Raw genomic sequence first — 22,728 nt, forward strand, 5'->3', positions numbered from 1 at the left:
CCACTACTTAACATGCTTTCTCAGTTGCAATATCAAAGCATGGCCTCTACTTCTCTTCGGTAAAGGTTTTTCAGATTGTACAGTGGTGAACTGAAGAGCTTCTCCAGACCAGTCACAACGTGCAGGTGTTCTTTAGAATTAAAGGTGCCATATGTAAGAATGTGGCCAAAAACAGTTACTACATTCAAATTCAAAATACAGAGGTCTTTTAGGTTTCGTTTTTTGACGTAACTGGCAACCCGTGGTTGCTCGGCGGCTGAGACTCTACTGACTGCAATGATTGGTAGACGGCGGTAGGTGGCGCCACATGCCAAAAACATGATTTCAAAACATAAACATGATTTGCAGTCTGCAAAAGATTTTTTTTAATGCAAATATTTTGGCTGTACTGTTGTTGTTGGTGAGTTCAGTTTTTTTTTCAGGATTTTATGGCCAGTTGCTTTAGATTTAATACATAATGCACCTTTAAAGCTATTTTCTGAGAGAAACATGGAATAAACACGTATAATAAAATGCATGCTTTAATGGAAGTGAGATAAGAGAAAATTCCAGTTTAAATGGGTTTCAATGGGTCATTTTTTGCACTTAACGCTATGGGTGTAACACTTGTTTGTACACACTGTATTTTAGCCTTATTGTCTGAGCTGAGCTGTAAATAACAAAATCAAACAAAAAAACACACAGTCTTGCCAATTGTCATGCCACATGAACACAGCCAAAATTATCGCAAAACGAAGAAGGAAAAAGTGCCTAAAATGTGCACAACAGTCCCCGAAATAACACACAAATAAGCGCAGCAGCAGCAATGACGTCGACGACAAAACAAACACTGAATCTACAACAATGAATTTGTTCAAAAATGTCATATTGATCCTCTAAATGATTGTATATCTGCGCTAAATGTTTTGCGATTGATTTTACAAAACTGCAAAATGCATGTTTCATTTCTGCTCATCCATGAAAACTGTGTCACATGAACACACCTGAGACCTGAAATGCACTGCGCTCACATCATGGGGGGGGGGAGCCACTCGACTGACACCACCACATATTCTAACTAGAAATGCATCACTTGACATCACAAAAGAACTACCCAAGACGTCTCGTGTTAGTTGAAAATCCTGACTGGATTAATTGGAGTGGATTTAATCAGCCATGGAAGAAATGAAAAATGATATTTCTGCAGAAGTTACCACTGCACTTAAGGCTATAAATGCATGCAGATGAAGGAGGGTTATCTGATGTGAACAGTTGGATGTCTAGAGGGTACTTCAGCCTGTTAGGTGCGAATGTGCTGTATGTGTGACAGAGGCTGATACGGCACTCGATGTTTTAATTCTCTCTGGTTGAAGTGCTTGAGGATGATCCAAGACCTTAATAAGATCAGCGTTAACTCTGCGGATGATCCACCTGAAGAGCAGGAGTCATTCCAAATGTGACAACTGAACTGTATGAAATGTGCTAAGACCACAGGGGGGAAAAGAGAGTACACATATGGAGATGCTATATTTCAATATCCTGTTTGTGACTGAAATGCTACAAGATCATCAGAGGGGTCAGCAGAAGATAAAAAAAAGGTGCAGCGTGTGCCTCGCTGATTACACCCAACTGAGAGAGAGAGAGCAGCTCATCTGTTATTCATGAAGTTTAAAACAGCAGTCACACAACTATCAATCAATCTCCCTTACCGTTTGTGCCACTTTTGCGTCACTGAGTGCGCACGGCGCCCCTGCCTGTCGCTGCTGCTGCTGCTTAGAGAACAGAAAGAACAGAGGGGCTGTGCGCTCACACCCACATTCAACAGGCAGAGCTGGATGTAGGCTTCTCCTCTCACCGCTGGTTTATTACAAATATTTTGTGCCGAATACTGTCTGAGGCGGATTGGAAACAGGGACCTTGGCGGATGATGTGCGCTTTTTGGGACGTGGTGATGCGTGGTTGCGCGCTCTGGTAATTGGACACAAACCCCTGTACCATAATTACGCAGTAGGTAAATTGGACACACACATTCACCGAGGATGGCGAGCGCGCATAACGGATCCAACATAACGTCGAACTACACCAGCAAGTTTGTGCAGCCGCCGTGGCGCGTCGCTCTCTGGTCCGTCGCCTACAGCTCGGTGCTGGCGGTGGCCGTGTTCGGCAACCTCATCGTGATGTGGATCATTCTCGCGCACAAGAGGATGCGCACGGTGACCAACTACTTCCTGCTGAACTTGGCGTTTTCGGACGCGTCCATGGCCGCGTTCAACACTCTGATCAACTTTATCTACGCCGCGCACGGGGAGTGGTACTTCGGCGAGGCGTACTGCAAATTCCACAACTTCTTCCCGGTCACGTCCGTGTTCGCGAGCATCTACTCCATGAGCGCGATAGCTGTGGACAGGTGAGCGCATGATGACATGCAAGAACCCCATTCTTTGCAAACCTCTATCTCCCTCTCAAACTTCATCCTGCTGATACCCATGAACATGCAATTTAGTATCTACAAGTAGTAGATACATAAATATTTTTTATTTATCAAGTAATATCTGCGTATATATATATATTTTTTTTATACGTTCGTTTGTATAATGTGTTATCCAAAATAGTTTTCATATAGCCTTGGAATAAACCTTTTAGGCAAGAGCCTTGCTGAATAGGGGCCACCATTTTGTGCCGCCATGTTTCTACAGCCATGGCTTATATTTAAAGGTGCCATATGTAAGAATGTGGCCAAATGTGGCCAAAATACGGTTACTACATTCAAATACCGAGGTCTTTTATGTTTTGTTTTTTCTGACCTAACTGGCAACCCGTGGTTGCTCGGCAGCTGAGACTCTACTGACTGCAATGATTGGTAGACGGCGGTAGGTGGCGCCACATGCCAAAACATGATTTCAAATGATTACATAAAGCACCTTTAAATGAAGAAGTGTGCGATCCTTTCTGGTACACTCTTAGAAATAAGGGTTCCAAAAGGGTCCTTCTACAAGGGCTGAGGTTCTATCTGGAACCATTTGCTTCTGAAAAACTCCTTTCCCAGAAGAAAGGGTGTTTCAAGGGTTCTTGGTAACCCTAATGGTTCCAGTAAAAACCATTTTGATCCAGAGAACCCTTTAAAACCCCTTTCCTGAATCAAGGGTTTTAAAAGGGTTCTTGGTGAATCCTTTATAAAAAGGTTCTACCTGGAGCCAAAGGATGTTCTCCTATGAGGACAAGCTGAAGAACCTTACATGGTTCTACTGAGCACTTTTATTTCTAAGAGTGTACAGGAAGGCCACTGTGGGGCAAGTAGAGGGGTCCTAATGAGATAATGTAATAATTACTTTCTGTATGAACAGTGAAGAAAAGTGTATTTTTCCTTAATCTCCCATGTAAAAGGCCTTTAGACCATTGGATTTCTTGATAAAGCCATGCTATAATGACCATACGGTATATTAGTGGAACACATCCAGAACATATTATAAGGGGGGAACATGTATGCACGGCCCTGGCTCTCTTCAAACTGAAGTGTGTTATAGCGGTAAAAATGACTAATTATGCGATGTGGAGAAACATCTGCTGCTCAAGTTACGGTTGATGAATGTATGTATGAATTTCTCGAGCGTTTTTTGCTAATGTTTAACACCAGCTTTCAGTCACATCATTCCAAATCAAACGCCGATGCAACAACGTCAGTCTTGAGACTGAGACTTTTGCATGTGTAGAAACTGTGCACACCTTTAACATGAAATGACCGTGAAATTGCAGAGTGTATTTCCAACTGCAGCCCACAGCATAGAACGTCCTCGCCAGCCTTGTTTCATGCATGTTTTTTCCTTTCTTCTTTGAACATCCCGTTTCCAATTATTCCTCTTGACTCACGCTGCCCATCGAACATCAGTGGTGGAAAATTGAATCTTGTCCAGAAGAAGAAGAAGAAGAAGAAGAAGAAGAAGAAGACGCTCATATCCATGTTTGGTCTTGTTTGAAGACAAACTGCATGTGTCAGGACCTATACATGTACTTAACATGCTAAGTTGCTCCCTCTCGGTCTCGTAGGGGGGGGTCTCAGATTTAAATTCCACTGATGCCATCTTAGATCCAGTCGTCTCATTATTGAATCAGAGTTCCCGGGGTTCCTGCTGACTTAAGCAAACGTGTACTTCAATTTCCAACGGTATAGCGGGGGTAATTGCTTGTCCGTGACTTGCGTTATTGCATTAGGCGGGGCTGACTGACGTCTTTCTCACCGTGGTTCTTATCTGATTCAAATATTTATGTTAATGTTTCACAGCCACCGTATAACACGGAGTGAATTTTCTCTGTCTTTGCTGAGACTCCGGCCTGTGTGTGTGCCAAAGCCCTTGAGAAGATCACCCTTTCATGCCTCTGTAGTCTCTTCTTGACTCTTTGCCTCAGTCACACGGCCTCCCTATTACATATTTATTTGCTTTTTTCCCCCAACACTTTTTCCACTCTCGCTTTTGTTCCTCCACCTCTTTATCGTTTTTTTTTTTCCCCTCCCTACCATCTATTTCCCAGTAATGCGGTGATGCAGTCCTCGTTATCAGCCCGGGCTTTGATACCGATCAGTGGACCGTCCTACGTCACTGTGTGTTTGAATAAAAGGATTAGACCGAAGAAGGGAAGTGGCCACAGGGCCGGATGTAATGAACTGCACGCACACATGCAGCTCATTTGTGTACACACGTGTACACATTATTGTGTTGAAAGCGTATTTGCGAGAGGTGTTTTCTTCCTCAGGTTCTTCTCCGTGACGAGCACACAAAGAGAACAGTGCGTTTCCTTAGGTCGTTGCTCAACTCGGCAGCAACTTCCGTGCGTTTGTATTTTTTTGCTCCGCGGTGTCCATTCAATTCCGTCAAACTGAACATCACCACGACCTACGTGATGTAGATGTAACCTCTGGTCGTGTTTTTTTATAACCCCCGGGGATTTCACCGTCACCAACCTTTGATGTTTCAAAATGGCACGAGGCCGCAGTTCGTGATCATCTGTGAATGTGTCCTTCCTGCGCTCTCCAGACTAGTGCTTTTTTTGGTAGTTGCCGCACAGAAAATAAAGCTGCAGGTTGTGCTGTGTGAAAAGGTAATTGGTGAAGGCTTTAAGCTTTTATGTTATCACAGCTGGTGACCCTTTCATCTCTCGCACCTTCGTTTTTTTTTACGTTGTGATACACAAGCTTTTAATGTCATCTGCATGTCTTTGAACTGTGGGAGAAAATCTAAAAGGCCACATTATACTTCTCCAACTGCGTACGCCACGGAGACCTCTCGAGCCTTCATACTTCTGGTGGTGAATACGCGCTGCAATTTCCCGCCCGATCAGTAGGGGTTGATGCGCAAGGTTGTTGTGCTTTTGTGCTACAGTGAGCAATGGCGTCCGAGAGAGAAAGAGAGCGAAAGACTGTTGTTGTTGTTGAAACAGTGGCCGTTTCTCACTTTTCTGTGTCACGGAACGCAGTTTTGAGATAATTTGAGGCGAGAAATCAGCCATTTAGAGTCTAAACATGTGCTGTGTGTGTTAAGATATGACGTATTTATAGTTTGGCAGCGACGTTGTCGGCGGTGATCAGCTCCGCCTCTGTGGACGCTCGGTGCGCACTGTGAGCCGGCACAGAGCAGCGTTAGCTCGGGCCTGACCTGAGGACCAATCGCAGCACTTGCCGTCTCCGTTGTCCCTTGACGGAGTGACGGACACTTAAAAAATGTTTTGTGCAGTCGTGAGACGACGCAGAGACTCTGCGTAACCTACGCAGAGCACTTTACGCAGGAGTATAAATTGGGCTTAAGAAGCCACGCTGAGTTTCTACTGACATGATGTGTTTCGGATGTAGTGGATGTGAGGAGAACATGCACAGACAAAACCGTTGTTTAATCTGTGTGACCTTGTTGCTGTGAGGCAACAGTGCTAACACTATATGTGGCCCTGGTATTTACTGTAAAAATGTCATTGGGACTGGGTCAGGAGCCACAGTTGAGTCATGGGAGATCAGGACTTTTACATCAGAAATGCTTTTTTTTCTCTCTCAACTATCATAATGTTTTTTTCTGTGATGTGGGAAGCATCGCACATCTCTTAATACTGCAGGTACTTCGATCTATCTATTTATAAAATTGGTACAATATCAATATAATGCTTGGTTTGTGGATTGTCCAGTCTAAATGCTGTCTGTTGTTGTGTTTACCCTTAGCACGCAGGCGCACCCATGATGAATTGCCGTGGGAATAATACACAGCTTCTTATCAGGACATTATGGGGGGGGGGGGGGGGGGGGGTTTAGAGGTCATATATTCAGGCTTTAAAAATGTCTTGTTATGTGTAAAAGTTATGTTATTGTGCGTGAAAGTAAAATTTTGTTTTATTTTTGTTCATGAAAACAAGCCGAGTGAACTTCGAACTGCGACGTATTTTATATAGTCGGTGGAAATGAGAAAAAAGATTTCATCAGATTGCCTAGGTTGTGCTGAAGAAAAAGGATATAAGATCCTCTATATTACATTCTCTACCTCTGTTTTAACATAGTAATGGAAGAAAAAAAAGCAGCTGGAATAAATGCTCTGTGTTCTAAGGGTTAATTAACAATTAAAATAAATGCTTATTTATAAAATAAAGTCAAAAGGTTGAGCACCGCAAGGTTGAGCACCGCGGAAAGAAAAAAAACGTTAGGTTCGGCCTTTGCTTTACGTCACACTGTTCAGTGCAGACGTGGCGGAAAAACATATGCTAATTTCATGTCTGCGTACACAAATCAGTCGATTCAATTTGTGACTGGCATCACAAATTGCTGTGAGACCGGGTTAATCTATAGATTGCACTCAACTGATAACACTTGACATTTAGCTGCGTGAATAATCTTCGGCTATACTTGCACTGGGAGTCTCATCCAAAGTAATCTGTGTTCTAGTGGTGAAAAAAAAAAAAAAGAAAAAACCCAACAACAAAACAAACTAGGTGGTGATAAAGTGAGTGTTTACCTGTTTAATGTCACACACCGTTGTGACGCAGAATCTTTCCTGTGCAGCCTCAGTCGTGACAGATCTGGATAGAGAAACATGAAAATGATTCATTATGCTGCAGCTGTTACGTATCCACACACAGTTAAAAGTGACGCCTCTGTGAACGCGCTTTGATGTAGTGCATGCGTGTGCTTGGTATGTGTAATCCTGTTTAGCTTATTCAAGTGTTACGGTTGCGCCGTGGTTATTGTTCAGTGAATTACATCCTGTCTGTTTGATCAACCACTCTTAGAGTCCATCTTAAACTCTGACTGCTCTGGCACAAACTTGTTATTATACTGCCTTCCATAAGGGTCAGCGTGACACTCAGATAGCGTGTCTTCTGAAGATTGAATTAGTGACTCGATATACTTCTTTTTTTTTTTTCCAGCTAAAACAATGTTTGTGTTGTTGAGAAAGAAGACGTTTTGTTCAATCGATTTTTCTGCCCTGAAATTCAAACACCACTGTTTGATTTAACTTTAAGTTATTTTGCCCAAATCTTAAAGGTTTATTATGTAATAAATTTAAAGCAACTGGTCATAAAATCCTCCTAATATGTCACAGAGACTCAGGAATAATGTTCATATAACAAACTTAACTCACCAACAACAACAGTACAGACAAAATATTCGCATTAAAAATATATATTTTGCAGACTGCAAATCATGTTTGTGTTTTGAAATCATGTTTTGGCATGTGGCGCCACCTACCGCCGTCTACCGATCATTGCAGTCTGTAGAGTCTCGGCTGCCGAGCAATTCTGGACTTTTCACTGTATTTACTTGCGTAATAATGCCAGATCTAATGTGTAAAACGTTGTTTTGGGACAGAATCATGATGGCTTTTAGAAATAAAAGTGCGAAGTAGAACCATATAAGGTTCTTCAGCTTGTCCTCTTAAAAGAACCCTTTTTGGTTCCAAGTAGAACCTTTTTATAAAGGTTCCACCTTGAACCCTTAGTGTTACCAAACCCTTTATTCAGGAAAGGGGTTTCAAAGGGTTCTCTGGATCAAAATGGTTCTTGGAACCATTAGTGTTACCTGGAACCCTTGAAACCCTTTCTTCGGGAAAGGAGTTTTTCAGAAGCAAATGGTTCCAGGTAGAACCTCAGCCCTTGTAGAAGAACCCTTTTGGAACCCTTATTGCTAAGAGTGCAGAAGAGTGTACGGGCTGGAAAATCAGGGACTTTATATCATCAGCTAGCCGCCCCCTTTGCAAACATATCGGCAGGACTACCATAGACATTCAGCCACAAAACAATAGCAGGACATCGTAGCATCTCCCCCCCCCCAAAGTTTCCCCTCACGAGTGAGCACAACAAAGGCTCTCCGATGTCAATCACTGCATAGCAACTGCCAAGCCCGTGGAAACCATCCTCATGAGCTCTCATGACCTCCTGCTGAGAAGTTTGATTTCAAACTAAAAGAAGACTTAATGTCGCCCTATGAGGGGCTCAATATGGGGCTCAAAGTATACCAACTGTGTCTGTGCTTAATGAATTAAGATTTGAGCTGTGCACCAAATCCAGGTTTTGCTTTGTGATGTTCTGAATACAACATTTGTTATGTTCTTGGGTTGTCTCCGTGTTTATATATCTTGCATCAAGGTCCTTTGTGAAGCTTACACACTGCCAAGATACAAAGAAATGACCCCCTCAAGAATATATGGTGTAAAAAGTACAGTGTTTCCCTTTGGGTACCCTTAAAATGTCCAATTTTCACCTTAAATTTTCCCTCGCATTACCATTACGCTAAAATAAAATCATGTCTAGAACCCTGTCATCAGATGATTTTGATCCAAACTGTAGCATCACAGCTGTGGTTTGCAAGATAATTCTGAAAACTGATAAGATTCCGCCCTGCGATGGACTTACGACATGTCCAGACAGTCCAGAGTCTTCCTGAATCGATAATGAGTCTATAACTACCTTGTTGTTGAGGGTTTTAACGAGTCTTTCCTAACGCTCTGACACACAGGTACATGGCCATCATCCACCCTCTGAAGCCTCGTCTCTCGGCCAAAGCGACCACGGGTGTGATCGTGTGCATCTGGAGTCTGGCCGTGGTTCTGGCCTTTCCTCTCTGCTACTTCTCCACGGTGCGAACTCTGACCGGGCCGCGGAGCCGGACGCTCTGCTACGTGGCCTGGCCCAACATGGCCGAAGACCCCTTCATGTGAGTAACCGATATGTGGTTTTTATGATCAGTTTCCCCCACGTTCATGAACTAACACAGCAAAAATATAAAGTGGTTGTTACGTCTAGGTTGATGTGAATTACAGTCATATATATATATATATTATATTTAATTCTCTGTTACTGTTGCCAGGTCAGTAAGAGAAAAAAATAATGTTGTGGAACAGCCAGAGGAAATTCTTTTGTATACATTTACTCTGGGACCTCAGACAATAACTCTTTTTATTAGTGTTGGATGTGACGAGCACACCCAGTATTGTGCTTGTCAATAAAGATTTTCTCAGGATTGTTTTTTTTCTAGCAACCTTGAGTTGGTGTTTATATATAAATATATATATATTTCATGACTATAAAGCGTGGCTGGTTGAATTCCTACAGCCATCGTCCTACTCTTCACTCTCATAGATAGATAGATAGATAGATAGATAGATAGATAGATAGATAGATAGATAGATAGATAGATAGATAGATAGATAGATAGATAGATAGATAGATAGATAGATAGATAGATAGATAGATGATGCTTTTCTACATGTGAACTCCATCTTCTCCCTTGCCTTTCTTCCCAGGTATCACATCATCGTGACAGTCCTGATCTATGTCCTGCCGTTAGTGGTGATGGGCATCACTTACACTATTGTGGGGGTGACTCTGTGGGGAGGGGAAATCCCAGGAGACTCGTGCGATAACTACCATGGGCAGCTTCAGGCTAAGAGGAAGGTAAGTACGCTTCGGGTGGGGTGGGGAGATTGAGATCGATACCTTTCCAAGTATGCAGATGTAACTTGGGGCAGTCCAATTAGTTATTGTGAAGTTGATGGTCTTTAACCAGGGGTAATCCATAATTTCCTGTGGGAGAGCAGACGGTTGCTCCAGGGAATTAGGATTTCAATGACAATTTGAGTCATAAGCAAACACTGACCAGCATCTGTGTGCACATTCTACCCGAGGGACTGGGATTTAAATGTCTGTCTCTACTCATTCCTCTGTTAATGCTAATTTGTTTGTCTTGAGTATGTGTGTGTGTGTTGTCCGAGCAGGTAGACACACTGTGCACTGTGAACATTTCACTGACGGAAACCTTGATTCCCCACAACGCAACCTTTGAGGTTGTCAGTTGTCTTCAGTTAACCGCTTGTCCGTGCATTCAGACAGGCACAAGCTCTGAAAAATCAACCGTGTCTCGAGGCACTTTAAGTTTGTCCGCACTTGGGTAGAAACGTCTGAACCCGTGACCTTTGTCTCGGGAGTCTGGCAGCTTCTTTTTTTTTTTCTCCTCAGACGTTTTTTTTTTTTTTTTTTACACTGTTTACTGCCACAGTGATGAATGACCAAATAGGAGAAACACACTTTTCGCAGCAGATTATGAATCACAGAAAAGTAAACAAATCACGACAGGTTCAATTAACTGCAAAAGATGTTATGTCTACGATCTCTATATACGACTCTTAGTACTGTATTATTTATTGGATATTACAGGGGTGGTCAAATTCCCGAGAGGTCCAGATAGAAAGCATTTCTTCAAGTCAAGGCTCGGAACATCATAATGTCAAAAAAGTGTATTTGGTTAGGTACTAGGTTCTATATTTAAAGCTCACATAGAGTGGTCCTGTTGCACATATATGTTAGTTATGGAGGTCTACTTACATACATTAACTTGTTTTTATGGCCAAAAACCTCCTAGTTGCTGTAAACGAGCCGATAGAAATCCTCTTTTCTGACGGTGTTTCCCAGCCGCGATATTTCAGACTCAACTCTCACACCCAGAAGACAGAGTCTTGTGATTGGCCAGTACCCGGAAGTGACATATTCAGCACACCAGCTCTCAGTAGCGCAACTCCCCCCTCTGGAACGGTGGATGCACTGCTACTCATTATCAAAACACTGTTTTAACAATGTTTAAAAATAGCTTCTACACGACTCCCCGCCGCAGTCACTTTTATGACTTTGACCCGGAGTCAGACCCAGAGTCAGAAGACACTGTCGCTCGTGAAACACCTCCACAACGGACGTTATTCTTCTTCTGCGGTTCAATGTACGCAACCGGATGTGACCGGACTAGTGCCCGGAGCAGGACGATCTGCTTCTTCCGGAGAACCGTTGTTTACCTAACCGGACCGGGTTTTTTCAGAGATCTCGCTGAGCCCGAGATTACAATAAAACACAGAGTTCTCAGCAGTGGCTGAACTGTTTGTTTAGAACCTTCAGGGCTTCTTAAACAAGGTAATGACGCAGATACACACTAAAAAAACTGCGTAAATTGGAACTTCTGATGTAGGTCCGCTTTATGTATGTGCATGAGCATCTGTGTCTATAGCAATTAGATTTCAAATCAAATGTAGTATATGAATGTATGAACTGGCTGGGTTATAACAATTTTCTTTTCTAATGTCAGGTGAGAAATAAAACACATACATAAAGCAGTTTAGTACATCTTTCACTTTTTATGTAAAACTCGGTGCTCACTAAATTCCTCTTCCCAGATCAAAGGTACGTGAAGTTACTAAAAATGTGGTGAAAGATCATTTTCTCCTTTATATCACAGCAGCCACACTCAGTGAACTGTGCTCTTGTGTCCTGCCCATCCATCCACTCATCCAGCGTGGCCCCAATCCACTAATACGATTGGGTGAGTTCCTTCACATGGTCATTTACAGCACGAGTAATTGGTCCCCGTTGGACCTCTTGTGCCGTATGAAGGGCTGGAAAAGCCAGTTCAAATATGTGGCAGTTTATGATTTGTGATAATAAGGCTGGGTCTGTATAGGACGGTGTCTGGGGGTTAGTGACCTGGACTCTATTGGATAAATCAGCCTGTGCTTCCTCACTGAGGCCACCCATCATGTTACTGATGTGTAAATTCCCACTGGTCAAAACCCCCAGAATTCATCCCTGGGTTAAATGACTGGTGGGCTTTTATTGGCTTTGGCTCGATTACCATCAGTGGGCGCAAGACTCGCGTATTCGTCTGTATTCATCTTCCCGGGTGCTGGCATAGCTGTACCATACTTAAATTTTTTTTTATTTTTTTTTTTAAATGTCTTCTGACCTCATTGGCACCTGAAAATCCTTTCCTCGCAGCGATCTTTGAGCGAGGGATCGGATTAAAAGTAAACTAGTAAATTTTCCATTTACATTTTCGTTGCTATCCTATTACAGTAAATGTTTCTGTTTCTCAGTTGTCCTTTGCAGCCTTTAGCATCTAGTAATTTATGGGACTCCTCGTCCTAAAAACAACTTCAGTACATAAACTTAGATTGTCTGCGGCAGCAGCTTATTGCAACCCATATTTACATTTTATTGTCATATTTACAGTTTATTACGGACCTCTCGCAGCTATATTAATTCTTTTGTTGTGTTTTTGTTGTTGTCAGTTTCAATTTTTCTAGTTCGCCGTCAACTCCTCAGTCCTCGTTGCCCCCGAGCAACCCCAGGAGTGCCTCCACTCGTGCATGAACCCTTGTTTGGTAAACATTAAGATGAATGAGCGTAGCCGTGGACGCTCGATTGATACAAACCGCACACTGTTTATATACAGCCTGCAAATCAAACTTCACAGACATGACCATAATTAGAAAGAATAGCCAAACGCCGACAGCTAAGATCCGTCTGACTTAGCTGTTGCGGAATGACAGTTATTTAAACTGGTGTGTGTAAAAGTAAGGCTTTAATTGAGTTTATTTGCATCTTCTATAATGCAGTTAATGATATCAGCTCTCTGAACTATCACTGAAAGAGCAGACACAAGCTAAACCCAGCTGAATAAAAGTCTGCCTTGACGTTTACATGTCTTCTATGGAAATCATTCCTCTGCTTTCAGGTTTATCACTCCATACTTCACACATGGCTGCTCTCTCAGGTGCTACAGAATATTCGGCCTGAATGCAGCCATTTGTGTCTCCACCTGCACTCGCTCATCATTGGTATTGGCTCCATACGCTGGTCATTATTTCTGAGTCTTCTGGCCCAGAAAATGAGCCTCAGGGGAGTCCTTCCAGAGTAACTACACAAATCGATAAGTGAGACGGCACATTCGTGTGTCAGAGTGTTTGTGTGCTGTTCTCTGAGCGTTGGATCGTGCAGCTTTTTTCTCAGAGCTATGTTTGTTATGCTGATTTTTTTTTACCAGTTTGCATTTTGTTGAGTTATGTTTTTTGAAGTATGCTTTCATTTCAACCTTTTTTTTTTTGCCGGTCACAATTTAGCTTTGACTCGGGGGATGAATGTCACGCAGGTCGAGAGTTGATCGCTCACAGGCTCTGGTCAGAATAGGTTAGAGAAAGGAGAACAGCCCAGGGCAACACTGTCAAGAATAACAGAACTGGCTGCCTTGAAAGCTAACGTTTCGTCTATCAGACTCCTGGGAAAATATACTAAATAAATAACGACATTCAAATCAGTGAGCCGAAATAGACGGAAAACGGAACAGGAACTCTGCATGCAAGAGAATTTAAATTAACGCATAGTAACGACGTATAACAACATTGTTTTGAACAACAGTCAGTTTCACACTTTGAGTAATAAATATTTATATTCCTATTAAATTCACCGTGCACTGGGATCTGTTATCAAAAATAACCAACAAATTCAAACTAACTGTGGCTGGAGGGAGAAACTTTTGTTTCGTGATTTGTGACTGTGTGATATTTGAATCAATGCATATTTTTCGTGTATTCATGTACGTTTATGCGCCTACATTTTGCTTTGTGTGCTTCCAAAATGCATACGAGCTACTGCTTCATACTGTACGGTGGCCCTGAGGTGCAAAACACAAACGCAAATCACAAAACACAAACATAAGAGCAGAAAACATTAACTCACAACGCAAACACAAAAAGTGAGCTAAAGTGAGTTAATGTTTTTGTGTTTTCTGCTTTTGTGTTTGCGTTGTGAGTTAATGTTTTTGTGTTTTCTGCTTTTGTGTTTGCGTTGTGAGTTAATGTTTTTGTGTTTTCTGCTTTTGTGTTTGCGTTGTGTGATTTGTGTTTGCGTTGTCAGTCAATATTTTTGTGTTTTCTGCAGTTGTGTTACCTTTGTGAGTTAATGTTTTCGTGTTTTCTGCTTTTGTGTTTGTGCTGTGTGATTTGTGTTTCCGTTTTGAGTTAATGTTTTTGTTTTTTTTGATTTGCGTTTGTGTTTTTGATTTGTATTGCGTTTTGTGATTTGCGTTTGTGTTTTTTGCACCTCAGGGCCACCGCAATACTGTGCCAGAACACGCATGTTGACGCCGACACAGCACTGGACCTGGTGCTTCTTCACATGTAGAAGCCATTAAATGCCTCTACATGTTAACCCGCCAATGGATTGTTCATTTTTTTTATCCAATATGGTTAAACAAAAACATATTATAGTTTCAATTTTGATCTTGCTCATGACCTTTGAGCAACCCTAACCCTAACCCTAACCCTACAAGTTATCGTGGCTGAGTCTCTATAACTTTCCTTTGTATCTCAGACGCTGTTCAATTGTGGCTGCACTCGCTCATTTCCTCTTGATTAACCAAACACGCCTCTGATTATTGAAGCTATAAAAAACAGGATGTGTACATTCAGTACCAAAATAATCCCTAAAGAGAGTGTGATTATTACTAAACATTGTTTTATTGTTATTATATGTGCAGGAATGTGAGTTCTGTGAGGTGATAGAAAGCAAAGCTTTGTCATTATTATTTCATCATCGCTTTTGGAAAAACAAGTTAATCCATTTCACTGTATTCTCTGCACCACCGGCACAGTGTTTTAAACCCACACCAGGGGTGCTGTGCATTTGAAATGTTACCGTGAAGTTTCGGCGCAAATTACCTGTCATAACATCAAGATGTCAAATCTGTGTTCCAATTCTGCTGTAAGCATTAATCGGTCAGTTTCCCCTCTGCCCCGAGACAAGGTATGTGTGTGTATATGTGTGTGTGTGTGTGTGTGAGAGTGGATTGTGATGGATTATCGCTGCACAATCCTATTTTTCCAGATATTAAGTACAACGGCGTTGAGCCTGCAGTGTATTGGAGTGTCGTACTCACTTTCAGCGCTGCTCTAATCCAAACTGAACAGGTGTCCTGAGAGATGTTCTGTAATCGAAATCACAGTAGAAATAGTTTTATGGGTCAGTCGCCGCAATACAACAGGAATTAACTTTACGTTACTCAACTCATCAGTCATTATTCAAAATCTTTTACACCCTGACAAAGAAATTAAATATCGTATTCCCTTCTTTGATTTGTCCTACGGTGACGCAAAAGGACAAATACAGAGGCAGCTGAAGTGCTTTTATTAACTGGTCAACCAAGTCTCCAAAAATAACCATTATTTTAAATTAAATGTGCAATATGTGCTTTGCCACTGAGGTTTTTCATAAGGGGAAACTTGATTTACAGCACAATGGAATTTGCATTATATATCCAAAACATTGAATAGACGCTCTTATCCAGTATTGAGTGTGTTTTTTTCTTGCAGGGTTGCTTAACCAACCACTCAGAACATAAAGGTTGTGTGCTTTTTTATCAATGCACCACATACAAATTCCCTCTCGTGCATTCCTTTTTGTAACCCAGTCGGAAAACAAGGGCCTTTTCTGCATGGAGTTTGCATGTTCTCCCTATGTGTGCTTGGGTTTTCTGGTTCTCTGGTTTCCTGCCACAGTCCGAAAACATGCAGATTTGGGGATTAGGGTCAATTGAGCGCTCTAAATTTACGCTCTAAATTTACCTTCATGCAGAGGATAACGCAGTTGACAATGAATGAGAGTTAGTCTACGGATCACGGCCAAAATTGTATCACTTTCCTGACATTTCCTGAAAATTCCATCCAAATCCATCCTTGACTTTTGGAGTTATGTTGCTAACAGACAGACAGACAAACAAACAAACTCCGGCGAAAACATATAACTCCTCAAATATCTTTGGATAAGTTTGGAGAGCCTCGCAACCAATTAAACTCGATGCTGTGCAGAGTTACCGAAAAATGTTAACAGACCGCAGCTTGTTAAGAGGAGTCAGCAACTGGGTTTTTTTTTTTGGTTTTTTTTACCAACCAGTGGCTCGTTTGTGTGTTTTGAAGTATTCAGACAATAGAGTTCCATTATCTCTTTCAAACAAGTAAAGCAATCATGAGCTTGGCCAGGAAGGTGTGGATGAATTGGTTGAATGGTGCGATGATGATAATAATAATAATAATCCGCCACAGGTTTTTTTTTGGGTCACCACTGAATTCTTATAATATTATGTACCTGCTGTCCTGGAACAATCACATAGAGTTTTGTTTTTTTAAGAAAGTACAAAGCAGAAAATCTTTTCCTCCTCCACCGTCTCAGTAATTATGTAATTCTGTAATTATTTCACTGGATAAAAATCTGCTCAGAGGTGTAGCTGTACAGAGCCGCTGTGAATCACCCGGCAATAACCACATACTAAGACTGGCTAACAATAGTGTTTGAAATTTTTGAATTTAAATCACAACCATCAAACTATAGATTCAGGGTCTCGTCAGGTGATTTAAAAATAACACACTTTTAATTTGTTTTTGTTCAGATTTAGGTTTTTTTTTCAATGGACCCCAGTGGCAGCAGCCATCTTGGTTGTTGATATAAAAAAAATACTCCATATGTGCTCTTCTGTCAAACCATCTAATCAAACTCTCCACTGTTAGATCATTAAAATGATCACGTGGCGATAATCCATTACGTTTCCGTACCAAACTTACAGAACAATGACTTATGTCGGGGATATGTTGAGGCACTGGCAGCACTCGCTGTGAGACGCCGGGCTTTTGTCTTCATCGTATCACATTAGCCGTTTCTTATTGCAACTCATTTCACTGGCTTCAAGCTAATTATTGGGTAGTCATTTACTAAATTAATGAAGGAACATAAATCCAGAGCCGGGGCACCCCAAGTCTGTTTTGGTCTTACTCACTTTACATTTCCTACAATAAAAAGCTCATTAACATGTGAAAGCCATTACTTTTGCTTTCAAAAGCAAATCAGCATTAAACTAATATGTTTTTCTCATCCACTCCCATTTGTGTCCCACTGCTCACTTTGATTTATATTAGAACTACTATGTTGATGGAATTCTTCCTTCAAGATAGAGTGAGTTTGTCGCTTATTTTCATTTTCGAGAGATATTCTTTTTCGAGGCATTTCTCGTCCACTTGCCTGCAGCCTTTCATTTATGTTATGAGAAAAAATGCAATGTTCATAAAAAATCATCTTGTTAAAATTGATGGGATTGACTCAGGCTCAGGCTATGTATTCATGTTTTGCGTGTGGGAGATTCGCATAACGAGGAGCCGCTGTGAGCTCTTTTCATTTTTTTGCTAATCCCTGGTCTAATGACACGACAACGAAACCACCGCTTTGAATGCTGATGTTTGTCACGTCCACTGTGCATATCACAGAGGCAGGTCTGTGTTCAAATGTTCAAACCCAGGAGAGACTCAGGTCTTTCCAGGTACATTAATTGGCTTTTTTTTTTATTTACCAGTTTTTGCAAACGCTCCCCCTGAAATGTTGTTTTCTCATTAATTTGACTTTTCGCTCGATCCCTTGGAAAACAACACCCACCTCCTAAGATATCACAGAATTACTCACTGCTCAGGACTGTGCAACCACGATATTCCAATCATTAACAGTACACAGCGTAAACATCAGACATTGCTTAAAAACTAGTGTTTGCTATTCTCCTTAAACCTTATGATGGAAAAAGCTACAACATCTACAGGGAGCATGCTCCCTGATACCTGCAGTAGACAAAGAGGTGTGAAAACACAGCCTGGAAAGGCAGACTCCTTTGTCTATTGGAGGAATGCGAAAGGGGAGTCGCTTAGGTATAAATGTTTCGGGGCTCTGGGTCTTTCTCCAGCTACGAACACTCGTGTGCAGATTTCTCTCTGCAGAGAAAATAAAACCTCGTCGGCCGGCAGAAGTCTCTATTTTCATTCTTCACCAGCAGCGGAGAATTTCCACAACAACTCACAGCGCCAAATAATGTTTATATAAATCTCTGCATGAGTTTATGTAAACCCACTGTGTGTGTTTGTGTGTGTCACAGGATATACTAATTTTACACTAAAGCACCTGTGAATTGATGCGTGTGTGTGTTCTCTTTCCACATGGTGTGTTTAAAAATCCCGAGGCGCGCACTACCTACTTGTTCTCCATTAGACGCCCTTGATTGACTCATCACACGCATAGAATAATTTTACGCGTTCTATTATGGGATGTGAAGTGCAATGCATGTCAAAACAATGGCTCCAGTCGGGAGTGTTGTAAAGCAGACGTTACATACTTTGGATGTTTTGAGAATAAAGCCTTGTTAAAACAACCCTATTTCCACATTTATAGTTTATGAAACGGCTGGCTGTCCAAATATGGACACCAAGAGCAAACATGTTTCCTCACCTTAAGGTTGCTGTAGACGCATGGATGATATTCCATTGATTCTATTCATATATTGCCATATACTGTTTGTAATCTCACCTTTCCTTAGTCCTTATGCGTTTCTTCCCTATAGTCCATCTTTTCTTGTACCATAACATTCCAGCATTTTCCAGTTTATAGCACTCTTTAAGGGCAGCAATTAAATACTATATCAGTATGTGTATAATTGCTTTAAAATAGCCTTATAATAAACATTTTATATGCATGACCTATGCAAGGGCATGTTTCTACAGGAGCCCAACATGTGCTCTGCTTTTGGAATGGGGTTCTTACTCGCAAAAATAACAACAACAATAAAATAAATAACAAGATTGGAAGTGTGGAGAAAGCTGTGAATGAGTATTTACATCCTTTCGGGTTTGTGAACGTGCAAAGGTGTCTTATGACCGTCATGATATTCAGGCCACCTGGATTTATTTAGATTTTATGGCTGTAGAATTTGTCAAACAAATGTTCAATGAGTGAGTGAGTGCTTCTGCCCCTTTTCCCGAGATGACTTTCACTTTCAATATCTGTCAGTTTTACAACTGTTTAGAAAATACAGTACTGTGAAACTCGTCTGTGATTGGACGGTCGTTCTATTTCTCTGCTTTTCTACCCCGAAATGCGGGATCACACCCTGGACAGATCGCCAGTCCATAGTTTTTGAATTTTCTAGATAACGGTCTAGGGGTTATGGTAACGGAAGGGTTAAAGACTCTATTGACCCTTTATCTGAATCAGCTCCTCAAACCTGTGAGAGCCTGGACACATACCTCGGAAACAGACGTGTGTTTTGTGTCAGAAACCAAACAGGAAGCTTTCAAATACTCCCCTCGTCGCGGCTCGTTCGAGCCCCTGATCGTTTACTTGGTCGAAAAACATTCGTTTAATGCCCACACACATGCACACTGTCAGCGTCGACTTGTGCTTGCGACCGCTGCTGAGCAGCGGCTTAGTGTCGTTTACACCGTGGAATGCGTTATGTTGTAAACTTCTCTGAAAAAGAGGTGGTGTCAGGAGGACCTCTGTTTATGTTTCAGGAAGGACACAATGGGGTCTGCGTTGTCTCTGGTAGCATAACTTCTAGTCGGCCTCTAAAGAGGTGTCAACATATTACAGACCGTGACCTAGTCATCAGCCAAAGATGTTCAGTTCACATCCCACAAGAAACAGATAGTTTTAGCTTGTATTTTTAATAAAAAATATATTTTATTGCAGAATTATATCCATATTGGATGATTCTGCACCTGTATATTAAAGGTTATAAGAAAGGTTTGGAGCTTGGCCACATGGAGTGAAAGAAATGAAATGTGTTTCCAAGACCAGGATCGAGATAAAGTTATCACTCTTTGTGGTGCTACATAATTAAAGTTGGTTTTATACGTCTTCCTCGGCTTTATGACAGTGTGAGATGCTAATGTCAGTGAGTAATGTGGATCATTACGGTGTCATTAGAGTGTTAGAGGGTTTTCTTTTTTTTTCTGTCAATCTTATAATTTGAAATTAAATATTCATTTACCTAACTTATTTTTTTGCACCTACCAAGTGTTATAGAGCAGGGTTTTTCAATCCCTGGTCCCCGGGGCCCCAAGTGCCCTGCGTGTTTTAGGTGTTTCCCTGCTCCGGCACACCTGATTCAGATGGTCAGCTGATCAACAAGCACTGCAGAAGCCTGATAACAACCCAGTTATTGCAGGGCAGTGGGTCCCCAGGACCAGGATTGAGAAGTCTATTAGAGAATCTATTATTAAAGCGGACCTAGACCAGAAGTTCCAATTAACGCTGTTTTTTAGTGTGTATCTGCGTCATTACCTTGTTTAAGAAGCCCTGAAGGTTCAAAACAAACAGTTCAGCCACTGCTGAGAACGCTGTGTTTTATTGTAATCTCAGGCTCAGTGAGATTTCTGAAAAAACCCGGTCTGGTTACGTAAACAGCGGTTCTCCGGAACAGCAGATCCTCCTGCTCCGGGCACTAGTCCGGGCACATCCGGTTGCGTACATTGAACCGCAGAAGAAGAATAACGTCCGTTGTAGAGATGTTTCACGAGCGACAGTGTCTTCTGACTCTGGGTCAAAGTCAAAAAGGGACTGCGGCGGGGGAGTCGTGACAAAACTATTTTTAAACATTGTTAAAACAATGTTTTGATAATGAGTAGCAGTGCATCCACCTTTCCAGAGGGGGGAGCTGCGCTTCTGAGAGCGGGTGTGCTGAATATGTCACTTCCGGGTACTGGCCAATCACAAGACAGTTGGGAAGCCTCTACGCTGGCTGGCCAATCACAACAGTCTGTCTTCTGGGTGTGAGAGTTGAGTCCGAAATATAGCGGCTGGGGAACAGCGTCAGAAAAGAGGATTTCTATCGGCTCGTTTACAGCAACTAGGAGGTTTTTGACCATAAAAACAAGTTAATGTATGTAAGTAGACCTCCACAACTAACATATATGTGCAACAGGACCACTGTGAGCTACAGCAAGTTGGAATGTGGGCTATAATGATTCTTGGTGACCAATGAGATTCCTCTCTCCCTTGCAGGTGGTGAAGATGATGATCATCGTGGTGGTGACCTTTGCTCTGTGCTGGTTGCCGTATCACGTCTACTTCATCGTGACGGGTCTCAACAAGCACCTGAACAAGTGGAAGTACATCCAGCAGGTGTACCTGTCAGTGCTGTGGCTGGCAATGAGCTCCACCATGTACAACCCCATCATCTACTGCTGCCTCAACAGCAGGTGGGTACAAAACAAAAAGGGCAATGCCACAGACGACAGACCTGTCAATCACGTGCACTGTGCTTTATTGTTTATTGCACTCTAAATGGGAACATAATTAACAAAATTGTAATCATGTGCTATTGAAAAAGGCTCATAATTGAGACCATTAACTCCTCAGGAAAATGTTAGAAATCAAGTGAGAAGTAGGCTCTTTTTCTCCATTAACCTCAATTTAAACTGCACTCTTATTGCAAGCAGCGGCCCTGCCCTACTTCCTAAAGTTTACTTTTCAAACTGTACGGCTGCATCTATTTTATATACACAATCCATTGGCAGTATCAACAAACCAAAAAAATAAAAACTGTGTCACAGTGGAACTCCTCTATTCTAACTCTGTTCCCGGCTGAGAGAACAAAAGTGGAATTGATTGTGTTATTACATTACTGTTGAACACAAACAGAAAGGGGCCATTTTTGGCATCATCACTGCACTGCTTCACAGTGTGTCCACAACCAGTGTGGCCAAGGCATTAGGCCTAAAAACATTGTGGGATGCGTTTTAATAATGTGCAAATTTAAGAAAAATAAAGTGTGGATTTGTTTAAAAATTGTACTGTAGAAAATGTTGCACTCAGTTGAGTAAAAAGGAGTGTCAGTAAAAGTGCTACATGTGTTATATAGTAATTATAATGCACTTATTGAGATCAACTTTTTCAAAAACCACTTCTCTGTTGTCCATCTCTTTGCCTCTCTCTCACAAATGTGGCACCAGGTTTAGAGCCGGCTTCAAGCGAGCGTTCCGTTGGTGCCCGTTCATCAAGGTATCGAGCTACGACGAGCTGGAGCTCCGCTCGGCGCGGTTCCACGCGACGCGCCAGAGCAGCATGTACACGCTGTCGCGGATGGACACCACCACGGTGGTCGTTTACGACGTTTCGGAGTCCGACGGCGGCCCCGGCGGCGGCGGCGGTGGGGGCGGCGGCTCTGGGAGGAAGCACTCCCTGCCTTCGAGGAAGAGGAGCTACATCACCTCGCGCCACGCCGAGATCACCGGGTGCAACGGTGGCGCCGTCGCGAAGACACAAAACGGAGGCGCTCCGAATGCTCAGCCTGAGGAGTTTTCTTGAGACTCATGCGACTTTACAGTACACACGGGCATGTGCATGTAAATGTATATACACACATACACTGTACATACAAGCAGTGCACATGTGTTCGCTTAAATACATGGAACCACTCTATCAAGTTTGAAGTCATTACTTAAATGTGTAGTAAATGCAGCTGCATTTTAAAATGAGATTATTGATTTTTGGATCATGAATAATATTGATTTTTTTTTTTTTTTTTTTTTTTTTTAAAGCTACTCCTGGACAGAGCCTGGATTATAAAACAGGCTCTGTTGGCACAGGGTCTCTAAGGAC

The 22,728-nt window shown here is 42.0% G+C and overlaps 1 protein-coding gene across 1 annotated transcript; it reads left to right on the plus strand.

Moving 5' to 3' along the window:
* Positions 1–2,018: 2,018 nt before the first annotated feature.
* tacr3a (tachykinin receptor 3a) lies at positions 2,019–22,434 on the plus strand (the record flags this gene model as incomplete). Its single annotated transcript, XM_083909403.1, has 5 exons — positions 2,019–2,386; positions 8,963–9,160; positions 9,750–9,900; positions 21,130–21,326; positions 22,080–22,434. 5 exons carry the CDS (start codon positions 2,019–2,021, stop codon positions 22,432–22,434), a joined length of 1,269 nt encoding a protein of 422 aa, XP_083765529.1.
* Positions 22,435–22,728: the final 294 nt, after the last annotated feature.

This window comes from Microchirus variegatus (assembly GCF_963457635.1).
Source record: "Microchirus variegatus genome assembly, chromosome: 23".
Taxonomy (NCBI): domain Eukaryota; kingdom Metazoa; phylum Chordata; class Actinopteri; order Pleuronectiformes; family Soleidae; genus Microchirus; species Microchirus variegatus.